Source organism: Ambystoma mexicanum, chromosome 3q, assembly GCF_040938575.1.
Source record: "Ambystoma mexicanum isolate Mex_15411 chromosome 3q, UKY_AmexF1_1, whole genome shotgun sequence".
Lineage (NCBI taxonomy): Eukaryota > Metazoa > Chordata > Amphibia > Caudata > Ambystomatidae > Ambystoma > Ambystoma mexicanum.
The window spans coordinates 2,244,116-2,260,638 of NC_090926.1; the positions used below are offsets into that span (position 1 = coordinate 2,244,116).

Sequence of the window (16,523 nt, forward strand, 5' to 3'; positions counted from 1 at the left end):
CGCCGGTCCCGTAATGAGGCCCAGTGTCTTCTGCAGGAACACCCTTGCTCCTCAGCACAGCATAGTAGGGCTCATGATGTGCCACACAAAAACATTTAAAACTGTGCACTATTGTTCTAGAAAATGATATTCATAGCCAATAAGTCCCTACTATACTGTGTGTTTGAGAAAAAGAGCAGTAATAACTGAAATAAAGTAGACTAAGACAGGGATTATTTGTGACAGCTGTCAGATATCAACCATCAACCACATTTTCTTAAAAACATAAAGCCTTTATTTTCACTTTGAAATACCAGAGAAATCTTAGGGAGGGAAACAAGTCATTCCAGTGTGTGCATCTAAAGTACAGATTGCATTTCAGAGAATTTTCTTTAAGATTGTGCTGTTGATTTTTAGAGGCTACAACAGCAATTTTCCCAGCAGTGAGCCTCATGGGAGCCTCAATGCACTAACAGGAGCTTTCTAAAGTAGCCACCAAAGAGATTCTGACACATGTCGACATCTTAACAAGGGCATGCCATATGGGCAGGAAGGCAGAGTAATTGCAGCCAGGGATTCAGTATAACTCTACAGGGTGATTTGAATTGGTAGTCTTTCTCCAGCCTCCTTCAGACTGATGTGATGACCTGGCTGCAGAATAATGTAGCAAACCACTCTTTGCACAGCAAAATAAAAGGTTAGCCTGGTGCTATGTGCAGCCAGAGATTTGAAAACGCGTGTGCCAGACAGCTCCCACCAGCTAATTTATTTTCGTTCAGTCCATGCTTATGTAATATAGACCAAACAAGAAAAATGGGTGGGCTGGTCCAGAGGCATGGGGAGCAAAGACTACAGGGGCCACTGAGGCAATTAACTTGCATACCGAGTCCCCAACCTCCCAGATTCAGGGGAAAAGTATAAAGCATAAACAACCAGATAAACGAAAGCAGCCGACTTACGTGTCCATTTTAAACCATGTATACTCCTCTCGAGGGCTTGGCCAATCTGAGCCTCTGATCTGACGTTAACAACCATTGGGGAAGAGTACATTCAAAATGCACAAGGAGCAGCTCATGTGTAATCTCCACATATGACATCTAGGAGGACATTGTGTATAAACGCTACTGAAGCCTCCTTAGACTTAGCAGGAGCCTGTGGATGACCAATATTAGTTGAAATCCGCATTCTAAGATGCAAAGCCCCATCCAGAAAGAAACTAAAGCCCACTTGCCCCGGGAATGAGTACCATAGTGAACAAAGGCCAATGGGAAGAATGAATGTACGACCCAAGAAGAATTCTAGAGATCAGCAGAAATCTAGTTATACGTTTGTTTTATCTCATTAGACAAGATTTCAAAAGAATGAAGGTAGAAATGCACCATGATTGATCTAGAAATTAAAAGTAGCACAAATGAAAAAGGAGTTCTAAGAAAAAGCATGGCATTCTGAACATTTTTGCAAGGTTCACAACCTGCAACCAGGAAAGAACCTGCAATGTACTCCTCCTCCAGGCAGATATACTACTAACTAGGAAACAATGTTCCAAGTCGCTAATTTGAGGTGACTAGTGGTGAAGGGTTCAAATAACTGATTTGCAAGAATAGCAAGAACTACTAACTGGGTTGGGATTCCAAATGAGGAGAGTGAAACACAGAAGCTTTCCAACGGCATGAAAAAGAAATCTACTTGCGTACTACACCGGACTAGATGGGAAACAATAAAACACAGCGATTGATGGAATACTTTTGCTCCAAAACAGATGATTCATTGAATGGTTTTGGTCATGTGACAAAATATGAGCTGCTTACACCTGCACTCATTTAAAACACTGACCACTAAAGGGCACCCACAAACCTGAAACATGAGAAAGACATCATGAATTTCACAGGAAGATGACTAAGGAACCGCCCTAAGCAATCCAGAGGGCAAGCATCACCTAGCAAACAATTATCCCAGCCTTCAAAAACAGAAAGTGACTGCACTTATAGTTTTGAATGGACACAAACAAATAGAATGATGGATAATAAAACTGCCAAAAAAATGAGACCACAGTGTTGCTGAGAATCCTTGGGTCAGTGGCATAAGAAAGTATGCTGAAGCATTCTACCTGGTGAAGTAGCCAATCAGATGGACTACCAAAAGCATCCTAAATGGGCTTGGATCCCACATTCAAACTTACATCCCGGGGGTGGCGGGCAGGATACGTGAATAAATGCCAACTGCTTGTTGATGTAAACAACTGAATCGTTGTAGTTTGTTTGGATAAGAACCCTCTTTATCTTGATGATATAAAGTCATTAAAGCAATAGAAATGGTGAGTGCGATAAAGATCCTGCCCTGAGGAGGCTATAGTTTGTATTATGAAACATTTAAGTTTTGCCAATTGGAGCGCCCTGGTTTAAAATGGTGGACATCACCTTCAGGATGGACTATGGAAACCACCAAGAAGGTCCAACTATATTGGTGTGTACCATGGTGATTGTTCTGAGCAAAGTTCCAAAAAGCCAACTCCTGATTAAGATGCCATGCTGTTTCTTTACGGGTGTTCTCTTTCCAGGCAATATGTACCAGTGATCGGGAAATGTTCAGACCCACTGTCCAGGACTAAAGGACACTGCTTCCCAGCATTGAAACCTGGAGCAAATAATCTCCCCCTTGTTGACCTGGACTATGATTCTTCAAGGTCACCAAAGCCATACAACTACATGCTGCCTCCTCTCCAGTGATGACCAGCGTTTAGAGATTACTGATGTTCTGTAACCAATGGCTTCTGTGGTTAGAGAGGCATGTTGGGCTGACCCTCTAAAAGGTTCTCTTGGGTGCCCTACAAACAAGGTGACTGCTGAGGAGAAACCATCAACATTCACTTATTGCAAAAAATGAGTAATTTAAAGACCTCATACTATGCCTGCCAAACAGTACAAGAAAATACATGTATCTGTAAGATGAAAAAGATGCAGAAAGTATTGCTTCTACTATTACAAAGGGTTAGAAAGCGTAATCATTTCCCCAAAGTTCATTACCTCAAGGCTGGGAAGGCACACCCTCTCACCATGAAATGTGTTTGCAGATCAGAAATCGTAAAGGATTTGCAATTTTCAGGGAAAACAACTTCTAGAGGTGGAAAGAAATTGACTGAATTTGCATTTCCACTTTGGCACATGAAGTTGTTATTCAGCTATCAAAGTATGGGAAATCATGTATTCCCAGCCCACCCAAATATGAAGCTTCAACTTCATCAATCTGGTGAACACTCCTGGGCACGAGTTTGATCGTAAAAGTAATGGGTGGTATCCCATGACCAGAAACCAGAGGCTTTGCCAAGGGCTATTTCCAATGAGGGTGTAGAAATAATCATCCTCTTATGCTATGAAAGCCAGACAAACCTTAGGTAGGAGCTTACAAGAATTGAAGAAGAGTGACCTTTACATTTACTGATGAATGAGTTGACAGAGTTAAGGTCTATGATATAGCGCTCCCTCTCTGACTTCAGAAACTATTTGGAAAGACAGCATATGCCCATAAGGGGGAACTTTCTACACCACCAAATTTTTTTTAGAAGGAATCTGAATTCGTAAATCCACATTTCTGAGCGAGGTAATAAGGAGGGGTAGTGGGTCCAGGAAAATGAAAGAATTAAACCTAACAAAAAAGTTTTAATAGATCTGAGAATAGACCCCTCCAATTCACTTGCTGAACCTGCCCCCCATCTCTCATCGGGAATAACTGTGGGAAAGACCCAAGTACATAGCATTTAAACAGCAGTGCTTGCAGGTAAATATCTACAGATGTTTGCAAGTATCTCAGTATCGCCCACTATTGAGGTTGTGGTTTAGGTCTTGCGGTTGTTTAATTATATGGTGAAGGATTTAGCATATACTAGTAAGCCCAAATACCTAGCTGAAGCCTTGCTGTGTTATGGACCCTTTTCTAATTTACTCTGAGTCCTTAACTTACCAATGACATATCAATAAATAGCTGGTTTCCCTGTTGTGGAACAGAGTGTCTCATAGCAGTGTGCAGTCTTAAAAGTGTGCACAATCCCATATGCCTGGTGATTGCACCTACCACATCAGGTTCAGGACAGAATTGAGTAACATCTCCAACAGACCAAGCTGCTTACCTCGTTAATTAATTGAGGGGCTCACCAGGGAAATGTTCCAATAGATGTAGATGGATTTTTTTTAATACAGAGAGCATCTCCTACTGAGGCTATAACTGTGGTGAAGATACAGGTTGTTTACCTTTTTGTATTACAACCATACTCCTCTGCCAAACGTTCTCAGAAACCTCTTGTACAGCTTTCAATGGGAGATGTAGAGAAAGGTTAATGGCGCCAAACCAGGGGCGCCTCTACTAGGTTGAAATCATTTAGCTGAAAGTGACCATCTTGAAACACCATAGGGGAGAACTGATTAATCAACATCTATCCTGGACAGTGCAGATTCTCCATTACGCTTTTCTGTCCACAGTAAACAAAATACAATAGAAATCTAGATTATAAATGGACAAGGAAACTGATTTTATTGCGAAAGTTCCAGGAGCATCCATAACCCTAAGAGTGTTTTTGGGGAAAAAAAGAAAGATTAAAAAAAAAGGATGAAAAAAGGAAAGGAAGGATTAATTTCCAGATCAGAAAGTCAACGATCAGTGTCATCAGCAAAGGGGTGGTGGAGTATGTGTAATAGACTGGCCAGAACCCTACCCTAATTGACGGGATGAGGTAAGGGGGCGTTGTGTGAAAAGGCATTTCTCGACCTAGGTTGAGAGCAACAACCTTCCTGAAAATTCTGCAGAGCCAAACAAAATAAATTGATTCCAACAAAGGGGTTCTGTTCAACCGAAAAGAAAGTGAATCACGCAGGGTAATTCAGGCCATGGGTGCATGAGTCAAAAGGATTGAAGATGAACAATGCAGTTCAGAGTTTGAAAAACGACACAAGCATCATCCCTTGACACTAGTCGTTCATGACATAAGCAGAGACCAGGGGCTGCCGAGTCTGGAAGGAGGGAATGCTGAAAATGTGACAAATGTGGATGAAACAATGATTTATATAAAGAACCTTCAGTGGAAAAGGAAGGAGAGTATTGAGCTGCTGAGATGCAGCCAATGCAGAAAGGGACAGAGCTGCTGTACACTCACGGACACAGGACTTCCCTTTTTGAATTGCTTATGTTGCTCGGCAAAGAATGTTTGGGTGATATGATCTACAACCAGGAAATCCACTGACTCTAGCAGAGTGGGGCCTGGGCCCACAACTACTAAGTTGTTGGTCAGGCCATTGCCAGGAGAACACATGGACACAGTGTCAGAGCTCTGGGCATCATAGGGTTCGGAGTTGAGACATATGGTTGGTGATTACAGCAGTAGAGTCCTAGGGCTGGAAATGTATAGTTTTCTGACATCGGTATGCTTCTTAAAAATCACAATCTGCAAAATAACTTAATACCACCATAAAGCTTTTAAAAACAGGGGATTATTCTCTGAACGGCTGATCTAACAACAATACCCAGGAATCAACATCAGGTAAGTAGCTTTCCTTACTACAAAAAGGGATTTGCATTATCCTGAATGTCTGACTGCTATCCCAAACCTTCTACTAGCCCAAAAGGCATGTGTTGCAGGCATCTCAGTCCTTGACTGTTTTGCTACATGGCAGAATGCAAGCACCGCATGGCTGGCCATGAACCAATTGGCTGGCACTCCTCTGCCAAAGTAGTATAACGAGATTGCGGTTCAATTCCTTCTTCTTTCCTCCACAAAACCCCCAGTAGTTCAGGTGCGCCAAGAGACTCCAGGAAATGGCAAAGAGCGGGAAAACGCCACCACTGACTTGCAGTGCCAGGGAGGAAAACAGAGCAGTGATGGAATGAATGGCTTTGGCAGTGGAGTGAAAAGTCTAGTGTTTCTCTTTCAGTAGTGATTTTGTCAATGGCCGAGTTGGCCTATAATGCTGCTTAAGTCTAGTCCAGTACAGGGCAAAAGGGAGGGACGTCAGCCATCTATGTCCCAGCTGAAGAGGTGGTGTTTCACAAGCATGTCCTGCACGCCTTCCTTCAGTGGTGGCTTCTCCTTCTCCTGCAAAAAGAAACACATTCAGCATTCTAAGTCATCCTGTCTGTTAAAAACAATTGTTTTCATTTATGTTTACATTTGTATAGCGCGCTAGGCCCACGGGCAGCAAGGTGTTTTTCCTTGACCGATTTTATCTTTACAAAACAGTTCACGGCTTTACTGCAAACACCCTAAGAAAATGGCTTTGCAAGAGGCTTCTCTGCTGCAGGCAATGTGGTATCCTACCAAAGTCGGGGGCCTTGAGTGGCTGCTTCTCCTGAATTATCGGGTATACTCCACCCAGCCACTCACTCTCCCTAACAATGTATGGTATAACTGATGGTCTTCCCAGAGTAAAGGGAATTTAGAATTTTGGTATGGTTGCCTGCCCCTCTTCTGGCATGCGATGTCAAATTGTAGACTCAATGTCCAAAGTAAAATCACATGGCATCCTCCTAGAAGGAAGGGCAGAGTGGTCTCCATGGAGCAATGAGGCTTCCTGGAAACTAGGCTCAGAGTGGCGGTCCCTGCTAAGCAATGTGTCAGAACTATATGAGGCCCAGATTTCCTTTTTCAACTCTGACCTTATAGAGGGGCTGTAAGCAACAGCATACAGCTGTTCCATCAAGCCAAGCAGCGCCGCAGTTTCTTATGCACAATCACAGCAACTGGCACCTGTGCCTCTTCAGTGATTGTGTGAACTGAGAAGGCCAAGAACAACTTTCCACTTTCTCCTGTTAAGTGCAGAAAGTGTTCTGGTAGCTTGTCTTCTCTCAGGCAGGCAGAAGCAGTTTTGCAGATTTCCCAGGCATTCATGGTCTGTTTTTTCAGAGACAGAACACATGCTACCACTTCTACCCTGTAGGTCGCCTCAATCAATCTGACAACCCTCTTACCTCTCGCTTGACAGGAAGCTCCCAGTCCTGTGACAGGCTGAATGCAAATTTGCAGAGGACTCTGGTGAAGTAACAAGAACATGTTTTAGTTTTCTCCTGTCAAAAGAACCCTATCTCAAACCCCATCCCATACCAGCCACCCTGTCATCTCCAAACCCCTCACAAACAATCCAAGTTGTTGAGAGCAAGGGACTATCTCCCTTCTGTGTCTGAGCTGTGGTAGGCCCAAATCCAGGAAGTATGTGGATTTCTAGGATGGGGCTCAATAAATGATATTGGACCTTTATGTGGTCTGGAGCTAGACTGAGACCTGGTCTCTCGTCCCAATAGCCATGGTTATTATCTTTGACAATTTGTCTTGGCTCTCTGCTACATTTATGAGGAGCTACCAGTTTGTTGGGGACCATGGATAAACAGTCTTTCACATCAAGACCCCTAGGTCAAGACATCTGCATGACCTGAAAAAGCAGCCTTTTGCGCTGTGGTGCCCATCAGAAAAGTGCCCTCTACCCCACCTTGTCCCTTGGGTGTACATGTTTAGATGCTAGATGCTTAAGCCTTTCCTCAAAGGACCTCAGATTTAAACTATTTACCATCTTGGTTGCCCTCCAGAACGGAATACAACACTTCAGGTGTTACATGCTCCGCCCAACATATGGGTGGAGCATTCCCAGAGCCTACCAACCATTCAGATACACTAGGTTGTACAAAGTAACAACAGAGGACATGTAGCCCCCTCCCTCCCAGATGGCTATGAAAGACAGAAAACTCACTGACCTGAGTTCACATTTAATCTGGACCCAGCCGGGGCTGCGTAGGAATGACCAGGGCTGGTACCACTTCTCCACAGTCTGCAAGCTGGAGCACAGCACCTCCAACCACAGGTGCATTACCTGCTCACTGGGTAACGAAGAAGGGGGGAGAAAGCAGACCAGAGTAAAACAAAGAAGAGGGATAGGGAAAGTGGTTGTCTCTGGACCCTGCTCCATGGAGAGTGAAGGTATGATGAATTGCGGAGCCCACAGGCTCCTAGGCCTCGTGGTTTATATATGAATCAGCAATTCCCCTGCCCACAATTACCTGCGAAGCACTGAAACATGCCCCAAATCTTGAAGCACTGTTCAGCAACCACCAAATGCCATCCCAGTAGGCTCCATCTCTTAACAAAGCACCCTCCTACCAGAAGGTTCAGTTAAGTGGGGAGATATGCCTCTCCTCAGATGACCCAGTTAAGTACTGAGACGTGCCTCTGTCCACAATGGCATGTTTAATGCAGAGGTATTCCCCTGATCTGAAGGAAGCAATGCAATATGCACCTGCTCAAAGTTCCTAGGCCAGTACTTGTCCGGAAAGTGCAGCCCAGCACTGAAACATGCATTGCACAGGAGGTGCAGTCCAGAGCTGATACAGGACCTTTGCCAAAAGACAGTCCAGCACATACATGCCCCCTGCAGAGGAGGCAGAGACCTGCACTGAATCATGCCCCCTGTCCAGAAAGTGCACTTCAGCAGGAAGACATGGCTCTTGCGCTGAAAGCTCAGTTCAACATTGAACCCCAGAAATGAGACAAAATACACAATTCACCACTGAAACATGAAACACGCCCGTGCCTGAAAAGCTCATTCCAGTATTGAAACATATCCCAATACTTGGAGGACCCAAGTCCAGCACCAAAACGTGGCCCACTGTCCAAAAACCCCAATCAGGTAAATTAACCATGTGCTGGATTAATTAAGAAGACCCAGTAGAGGACCGAAACATGCCCCCCTGTTCATAGGACTCTCAGAGCAGCACTGCACATGATGCTATGCTATACACTAAAATACCCTATGCAGAAAACGCCAATTCCAGTACTGATACATGGTGCTACCCAGAAGGCCCAGCAATCATTGGTCTTTGAACACAATGTCCAAAACAGAGACATATCCACACCCACAAGGACAAGCTCATTGGCATGACTCCTATGCACAAGGCGCAGCTCAGTTGCAAAGGACAGTTTACCTCGCACATTCCGAGTGACAATACTCACTTGAGGCCAACACAAATCAAGGAGCGCAGTTTGACATCCATCTGGGCATGTGCTGAGTCATGGCTCATGTTCACAGACTGCACAGCCTGTTGGTGAGGAAAAAGAGAAGAGTAGAGACTTAGTCGGGAGATGTTACAAGTACAAAAAGGGTAGGGTGGGGGGAAGAGGTTGCGGTAAACAACAACGTTCTATACAAGGGATGGTCACTGAATGCTGCACAGGGACAGTAGTTACTCTTCAGGCACACAATTTCTCTCACTGGTCCAGAATAAACATCAATCAATTAATTTCTCTAAAAGGGTCCGCGTTCTGGGGTGGAACACTCTTTATCTGCCTTGCTTGTTGAGCGGAATGATAGAGAACTCTAGGACGGTGCTTGCATATCACACAGAGAGCACCTGAGTTAATGGCAGTTGGATCATAATAGGACTGAAGGGGGTGTAGGAAGAGGAGTGCATGCAGTATCATAGGTAGTAAAAATGTATTTACTCATACACGTACATGCTTAATCATTGCTGATGGGAAGATTGACAAGATTGGCGTTCAGCTAGTGGAAGGCAGATTTGTTTTCATTAAACAGGAAGCCAAGCACAATCTTTAGGATAACTTAACCAAGCTGCAAGCCTAGAATCGAGAAATCTTGGCAGAAAGCATTTGAGTGGCCTTAATTGCTATGAATAATCTCGGAATAAACTGCTGGTTGTAGCTCACAAACCAAAGCGTTATGGAATATGTTGAGTCTTTTTCACCATCAGGATTGCCACCATGTGCCGAAAATAACTTAAAGGGTGAAGGTTCTCAGTTTCATCAAGATAAAAAGAAGGTGCTCCTCTAACATCAAGAATTCGTTCACGCTCTGAGGTATTAGGGGAAAACGTTGGGAGACAGACCTCCTGCTTCGTGTGAAAATCTTACATAACCTAAAGCAAAAACGAAGGATGGGTTCCAAAAATGACTTTGTGCCTCCTAACAATGAATGTCTCATTAAGGTCTACCATGGCACAACTCAATAAGAGAGACATACATTGATTCAAAAGGTTTGTGTAAGAAACGCACTCCAAATCCAAAACTGGGTAATTCTTGCAAACTGGGGAAAGAAAGGAGGTTATTTAGTCCCCTAGCTATCATATTTTGAATGGAAGAATACCAAGACCTCACTTGAATGCCCAAATGAGCAAAGTGTGGCGTGAAGGACACAATGCAATTCCATCTGCAAGTAGTTATTTTTCAAATATTTAATTGAAACATTTGCTTTTGTTTTCTTCGTTTCTTTCATGAACCATGAATAAATCTTGTTCCAAAAGAGTGTTGCTAATGAACATCCAACATTCACGAACCAAGCACTCAAACTCAACGATTGTAGTGGGGATGATGAACCCAATACCCTTTCTGAAACAGCAAGCCTTCTTCAAGCGGTATGAATCAATGGTGTCTGTGTCAGGATGTTTTGGTGCAAGATCTACTTGTCGACCGTGAGCTAGACAAACAACAAGAGGTCCAGGTCCCAGACGGTACGGTAGGTTACCACTGTTAAATCAGACACGTACCGTTCACTTTGCTGGGGATGAACATATGAATCATGAAGAAATCTGACGGTCCATGTCACTGGGAGGTTTTGGAAGATGCACTTTGTTATGCGTCCGGCCCCTGCAAAGGTCCAAACGTGTATTTGCAAGCTTTGTAATTCTTAATGACAGAACGAGAATATATCTAAACGCTAAGGTAGAAAATCTTTTATGGTGCAACAGGTTTCCGTAAACCTAATCAAAATACACCAGAACTTGGATACTGGGACACAATCAGATACAAAACCGAAGGAAGATGATGTTAGCACCCGGGAGTGCATCAAGACAGGATGCATAGTTGGATTTCGGGTTGACTAACGTGTGGGGATGATACCAATTGCTGGTTGTTTAGAGAAGACTGACGGATTTCGCAAAGTAATATCCCATTAGGAAAACTGCCATAGAGTTGGATGGCCAGTTGGGTTGTGAAACTCACTTTGAAACTCATTGGTGTTGTTCAGACGTACAAAAAAAATGTCTTTGATAACAGTGCACTATTTTGGATTCAGGCAGCCCCTGAAGAATTTCCAAAATATTTTTTTGATAACAGAATGGAAAGAAACATGTTGGGATGATGTTTGTTGAAGAATGAACTGATATGAGTGTGATATGAGCAAGTGTGGATGGAGTGCTTGATGTGTCTTATTATATTAATGTTTGCACAGCACGAGTCACTTTTTGCAGAATAACATAAGAAAGCAATAATTGCAATGCTTCCATGGTGCTAAAATGCCTGATACTGGTTGCACTGCTATGATGACCGTACATAAAATGGAGGTCATTGATCAAATCTGTGTAATTTTATGATGTTTTAATATTGTATTAATAGGAATAAAAATTGTTATAAATGTGATATTTGCCTTCATTTTTTATATAGACTTCAGTCCTTTCTGAACCATTGGTTTAGGGTATCATACTCATTTGACAAGAGTGTGGCTTGCTCCATAGCATTGTTGTTTATCGTTGAAGGCTGTTGACCTATATGAGGGATTACTATTGTTGGCTTAATTTCCCTCACGCTTCTTTTTGTGTGTTGTTGGCAAGATCTGCTTGGGCCAGAGCGAAACGATTAGTATCTTGCTGCAAGATGCACTTGCACAAAGCTTCATAAGAACTTTGGACGGAAAAGGCAGAAAAACATTGGAATTTGAAGAGCATATGCAATGATAATGCAAAATTGTCTATGGAATTAGTTTTTACAAAGAAGAGCATATGCAATGATAATACAAAATTGTCTATGTAGGAACTGTGCACAGGTAGTTTAATTGTATTGGCCTGCACTTAAATCTGCCTGAAAGGAGCAGATTCAGTGACCGTCGCAGAGAATCAAATATAGTCCGCCCAATATTTCCAGGTCCAGATTTCAAAGATCCTGGCTAGGGGCTGCAGTGAAGAACACTTGTTTTTACCCATGACCACAGTTGGCTCATCAAGAGACACAGGGCATAGGAACAAGTGCCCCCTGATGATGGTGTACATCACTGCCGTGGCATATAACATTATCATTTTTAGTGTCATTATAGAAAGAAAGTACTACAATGTCAGAAAATTAGCTTTCATTTATAACAATGTGATGTAGTTAATTTCCTTCTGCGTGCGAAGGTACAATGGCAGTAAATGTCAAAATTACCCAGAATGACAACTGTCACGTGGCCGAGGGAACACAACAGACACCAGAATAAGCTTAAAGAGTTTCACTAAACAAAAGTAAAACATAAGACTGCTTTCATTATGGCTGTAGCAAACAAAAAGTCTTTCAGAAAGTTCCAGGCAGGAGGTTTGCTGTTTAGGTCGCTTTAGCATTCAGCCTATCACTTCTGGGGATGCAAAAGTCTATCTGCCACTCCCAGGATTTAGCGCTTCCTTCCTGTGTCACGTGTCCGATAAGTCCCCATCACTGGGGTGCCCTTTCTCTGTTACATATTCCCCTCTTCCAAGCAAAGGGGCTTTTCACTCCCCAGGAATATAGTGTCTCTGCCTCCCTCTCCACTGAAGCACACCCATCCTCTGGACTCCAAGGGCTCTCCTATTCTTTTGCACATTCCTTCTTCTAGGGTCAAAGTCACTCTCTCTCTCTTTCTACTTCTCACCCTCTCTTCTCTTGGAGAGAGGAGCCCCTGAAACCACCTATGAGCACTTTTTTTTAGGATTCAGGGACCTCCTCTCCCCTGAGTGGAGCAGACCCATTTTCTGGGGTTCGGCAGGGCACTCCTCCCATCAGTGGAGCATACCTCTCTTCTGGGTTACAGGGGGCTCTTGTCTCCCTCACTGGAGCAAACCCATCTGCCAGGCTTAAGTGCTCCCCTACTCTGGAGCTCTCCCACTTCCTCAGTATTCTCATCTTCGGAGCGAGTGAAGGGGCTGGTGCTCGTCTGTTGCTCCTCTCCTGCCTTGCCTCTTTCCACAGAAGTTAGTTTTGAGATTTTCTGGTAGTTTAAAGGCAATCCCCAGGGACAGGAAAATCTCGAAATTCTCACCTGTGCAAAAATTGTTTTCCACTTGGGGAAAGGGGAAGGAAGTATTTCTCTTAAATGCTGCAGGGCAGGGAGAAAGCCGTTATCCTTCACAAACACTGCTGATGGTGGGAGGGGTGGAGTTTGACATCAGTTATATTATCTGTTTCATACCCCCAGGGTACAGCGCAACTAACGCCAAAAGGCAACAGCTACAAGACTTAAGCGCAGCTACATTAATGTTACAACAGCTCTCAGAAAAGCAAGGTTTTGAATATACGACAAAACTGCAAATGCGCCACAAGCTGGTCAGATAGCACAGCGAGTAGAGCGCTCGCTTTAACATCCGTGCAGAGCCAGCGGACGGCAGGGCCAAACTCAGCCTTTGATCCTTCCGAGGTCGATAAATGAGCACCACACACCGTGGGTAAGCAGCGCTCAGATGCCTGAGGGTTTGTAGCGCTATATAAATGCAACAAAAACAAAAAAGTGGACGGCAGTGCAATCGGCAGAGCGTTCCAGTTTGGCAGCTGCCACCCAAAAGGAGCGCCCACCAGTTCGAACGTATCGAAATCTGGGCACCGAAATAAGAAATGTATCTTCAGAACAGAGAGAGCGACAGCGTACATAGGGACAGAACGTAAACTGCAGATATTCAGGCCCTACAGCATGAAAAGCAAGATGACCCAAGCACATGGATTAAAAATACACCCACTTGGTCACAGGAAGCCAATGAAGAGCGCAGAGAACCGGAGAAATATGATCTCAAAGTGGCCAGGCTTGCTGCAGCATTCTGCAGAATCTGCAAGCATTGAAGCAAAAACCAGGTTTGTGCCAGATGCAAGGAGTTACAATAGTCGATCCGACTAAGGACCAAAGATGCAACAACTGGGGCACAAAGGTGCGGAGGAACAAACTGCAGCACCTTTGTAAGAATCTTCAACTGAAAATGGGCCGCTTGACAGACTGATCCCAATCTGAATAGCCATAGTCAGGGATGCTGAAAATTTGGCGCCAAGGTTACTAACAGCTGCAACAGACAGAGGAAAAGGTCTGATCGACAGCAGCCAAAAGGAGTCCAGAAAGAAGATGGAGAAAGAGCCAACCCCAATGACCTCAGATTTACCTCCATTCAATTAGAGCTAGTTGCTGCCCATCCATCTTCCCATGGCCTCCAAACAATCCTTTATCTGAGTAGCATGGAAGGGGTGAAGCAGATTAAGACGAAATATGATCTGCGTATCATCCGCGTATGAATAACATCTAAAGTCGTGGGCACGGATAAGAGCAACAAGCTGTTGGAGATAAATATTGAACAGCGTTGGAGAAAGGGCAAAAGCCCTGAGGAACACCAGAAGTCAGAGCAACAGAGGGAGAGCAGAATGGACGAAGAGACAGACTGGGGGCGATCAGAAAGAAAGGAACCAAACCAAGCTGGGACTGTACCCGAGATCCCAGCTGGCGAGAGTCAACTAAGGAAGATGGAGTGGTCCACGGTGTCAAAAGCAGCCCACAGATCTAAAAGAATCAGCGCTGCCACTCCAACCTGATCTGAAATAAGTGTCAGATCATCAAACCCGACACCAATACTGTCTCTGTGCCTCATCCTGGCAGGAAACTCGACTTGAAGGCATCAAAAAGACCACTTTTTTCACAAAACCTCCCTAACTGTAACGCTCACCTGGTATCCACGGGGACGTCACTCAGCCTGTTCTGACCTCAAACCCTTACCTGGAGTCTACTCGATTGGAGACTGGGCCTGAAACACAGGATTGGTAGAGTTTAACTCCCTATTGTCTCTGTGTGCTTGAACTCCTTCTTCCCCGGGGTCCAACCCTTCCCTTTGATCCACAGCTCACCTTGTTTTCTTGGAAAGTGTGCTCTCCGTCCTGCTTTCAGCGCAGGGGTGCGTTGATTGATGCGGGCTCGTTGCTGCCTAGTTACTTCACTGGCAAGAGTCCGACAGGTAAGTATAATGAGTCTTTTGAACAGTTCTCTAACTTCGTTCCTTTCCTTCCTTAGATGATGGCTGGCGTCCGGGGATGGTGACGTGCTACTGAGATGAATAGCGCTGAAGGTGAGTGAGAGCGCGATGTGTCCCTTTCGTATTTGTATTAGAACTGAGTTCTTTTTCTGTGTCTTTTAGGTGCCACAACGTTTTCAGCGTGGATGCCGGTTAAGAAGAAGACACGCGGTGAGTAAGCGCGGTATGAGGCGCCGCTAGATGTTTTCACGCTAACCTGGAGTGTCTTTTCCTTCTTGCAGATGGATGAGAAGTTCCGGAGACAGAGTTCCCCCAGAGCGCCTGGATTCAGGTAAGCGGTTGAAGCTCGTACAGTCTTTAAAAATAAGCAAAGATTTGCTGAATGCTTACTAATGCCTTTTTTCTGTTCTTTTCCCTTTTTCTTAGGAAGCGGCGTGCCGGGATGGGAATGACATTGCCGAAATGCCCGCAGAACAGAAGGAGTGATGAATGATGGGCAGAAGCGCTGCAAGGTAAGACTGTTCCTAACGGTGTTCTTGTTCTTGCAGGAGTTGAGCGCAGAAGAAAGATGCAGGCCTACTGGAGACCAATCCGAACACTGTGAGTGTCACGCTGCAGGTGCAGAAAACACAAAGAATGTTTCTCAGCCTGGGCGTGGCTTAGTCTCTGGGTATCCCAGGTGTCTCTGGGCTGAACCACACCCAAAAGACTAGACTGCACATGCAGTTCTGGGAACCGAAATATGTGGGGGCATCCATCTTGTCCCCATCAATGCACTAAAAGTCCAATTCCCCAATGTTATCCTATGGGAGTGAGTGAGTCTGGTGCCACAAGCGCCAAGTCTAACTCCAAGTGGGTCCTTGGAGGGATGGAGAGGCCCTTGAGGGCCGTGTAGGTGATCGTGGCCTGGCTCCAGCCTGACATCTTGGAGGGCTGGGGACATGAGGGGCAGGAATCATGACACTAACAGGGGTGTAGCCAGCAACTCCAGCAGATTCATGGAAGGAGTGATATAGGGCAAAAAAATGTGCTGGTGTTAGGGGATCAAGGGAAGGCTTCTTAAGTAACAATCACCAAGGCATGTTTCAAGTCCGAAGGAATCACACCTGTAGACCAGGACAGGTTGATGGCCGACACAACATTAGTCACAATGGATGGAAGAATCTCTTTTAAAATGTGCAGCAGAATAGTGTCCACCAATGAAGAAGATGTCATTTTTCCCGTAGCTAGCAAAATCTCTGTAGCGGAAAAGAGTGGGAAGGAGTCCCATACAGGAGCCGATATAGCAAGGGCAGACGAGTCTTTAAAGGCTCACTAGTCCCACAGCTAGATTGCGTGATATGATCGTGAATATTCGCAATCTTGTGGATAATAAAATCTGCCAAGGAATTGCAAAACTTCTGGGAAGGAGGGACGGCAGTAGAAGGAGGAATATTAGAGGACAAAGAATGAACAGCTTAAAATGGTTCTTTGGGTTGGTTAATAGAATTCTCAGTTTGTGGAGTAAAAAAGGTACATTTGGCTTCACTAATGGCCAGATGATATTTAACCGTTATAGCATG

The 16,523-nt window shown here is 44.5% G+C and overlaps 1 protein-coding gene across 18 annotated transcripts in view; it reads right to left on the reverse strand.

The window, feature by feature from the left end:
* Positions 1-251: 251 nt before the first annotated feature.
* SGSM3 (small G protein signaling modulator 3) overlaps positions 252-16,523 on the reverse strand; it is a 685,370-nt gene continuing 669,098 nt past the window's right edge. For all 18 annotated transcript variants that reach the window (XM_069652912.1, XM_069652902.1, XM_069652903.1 and 15 more), the window contains 4 exons: positions 8,960-9,045; positions 7,708-7,830; positions 6,931-6,991; positions 252-6,058 (listed from right to left, as the gene is read on the reverse strand). In XM_069652912.1, the coding sequence (XP_069509013.1) occupies positions 5,975-6,058; positions 6,931-6,991; positions 7,708-7,830; positions 8,960-9,045 (354 nt within the window). In that variant the 3' untranslated portion in view covers positions 252-5,974. The remainder of the gene's footprint in view (positions 6,059-6,930; positions 6,992-7,707; positions 7,831-8,959; positions 9,046-16,523) is intronic.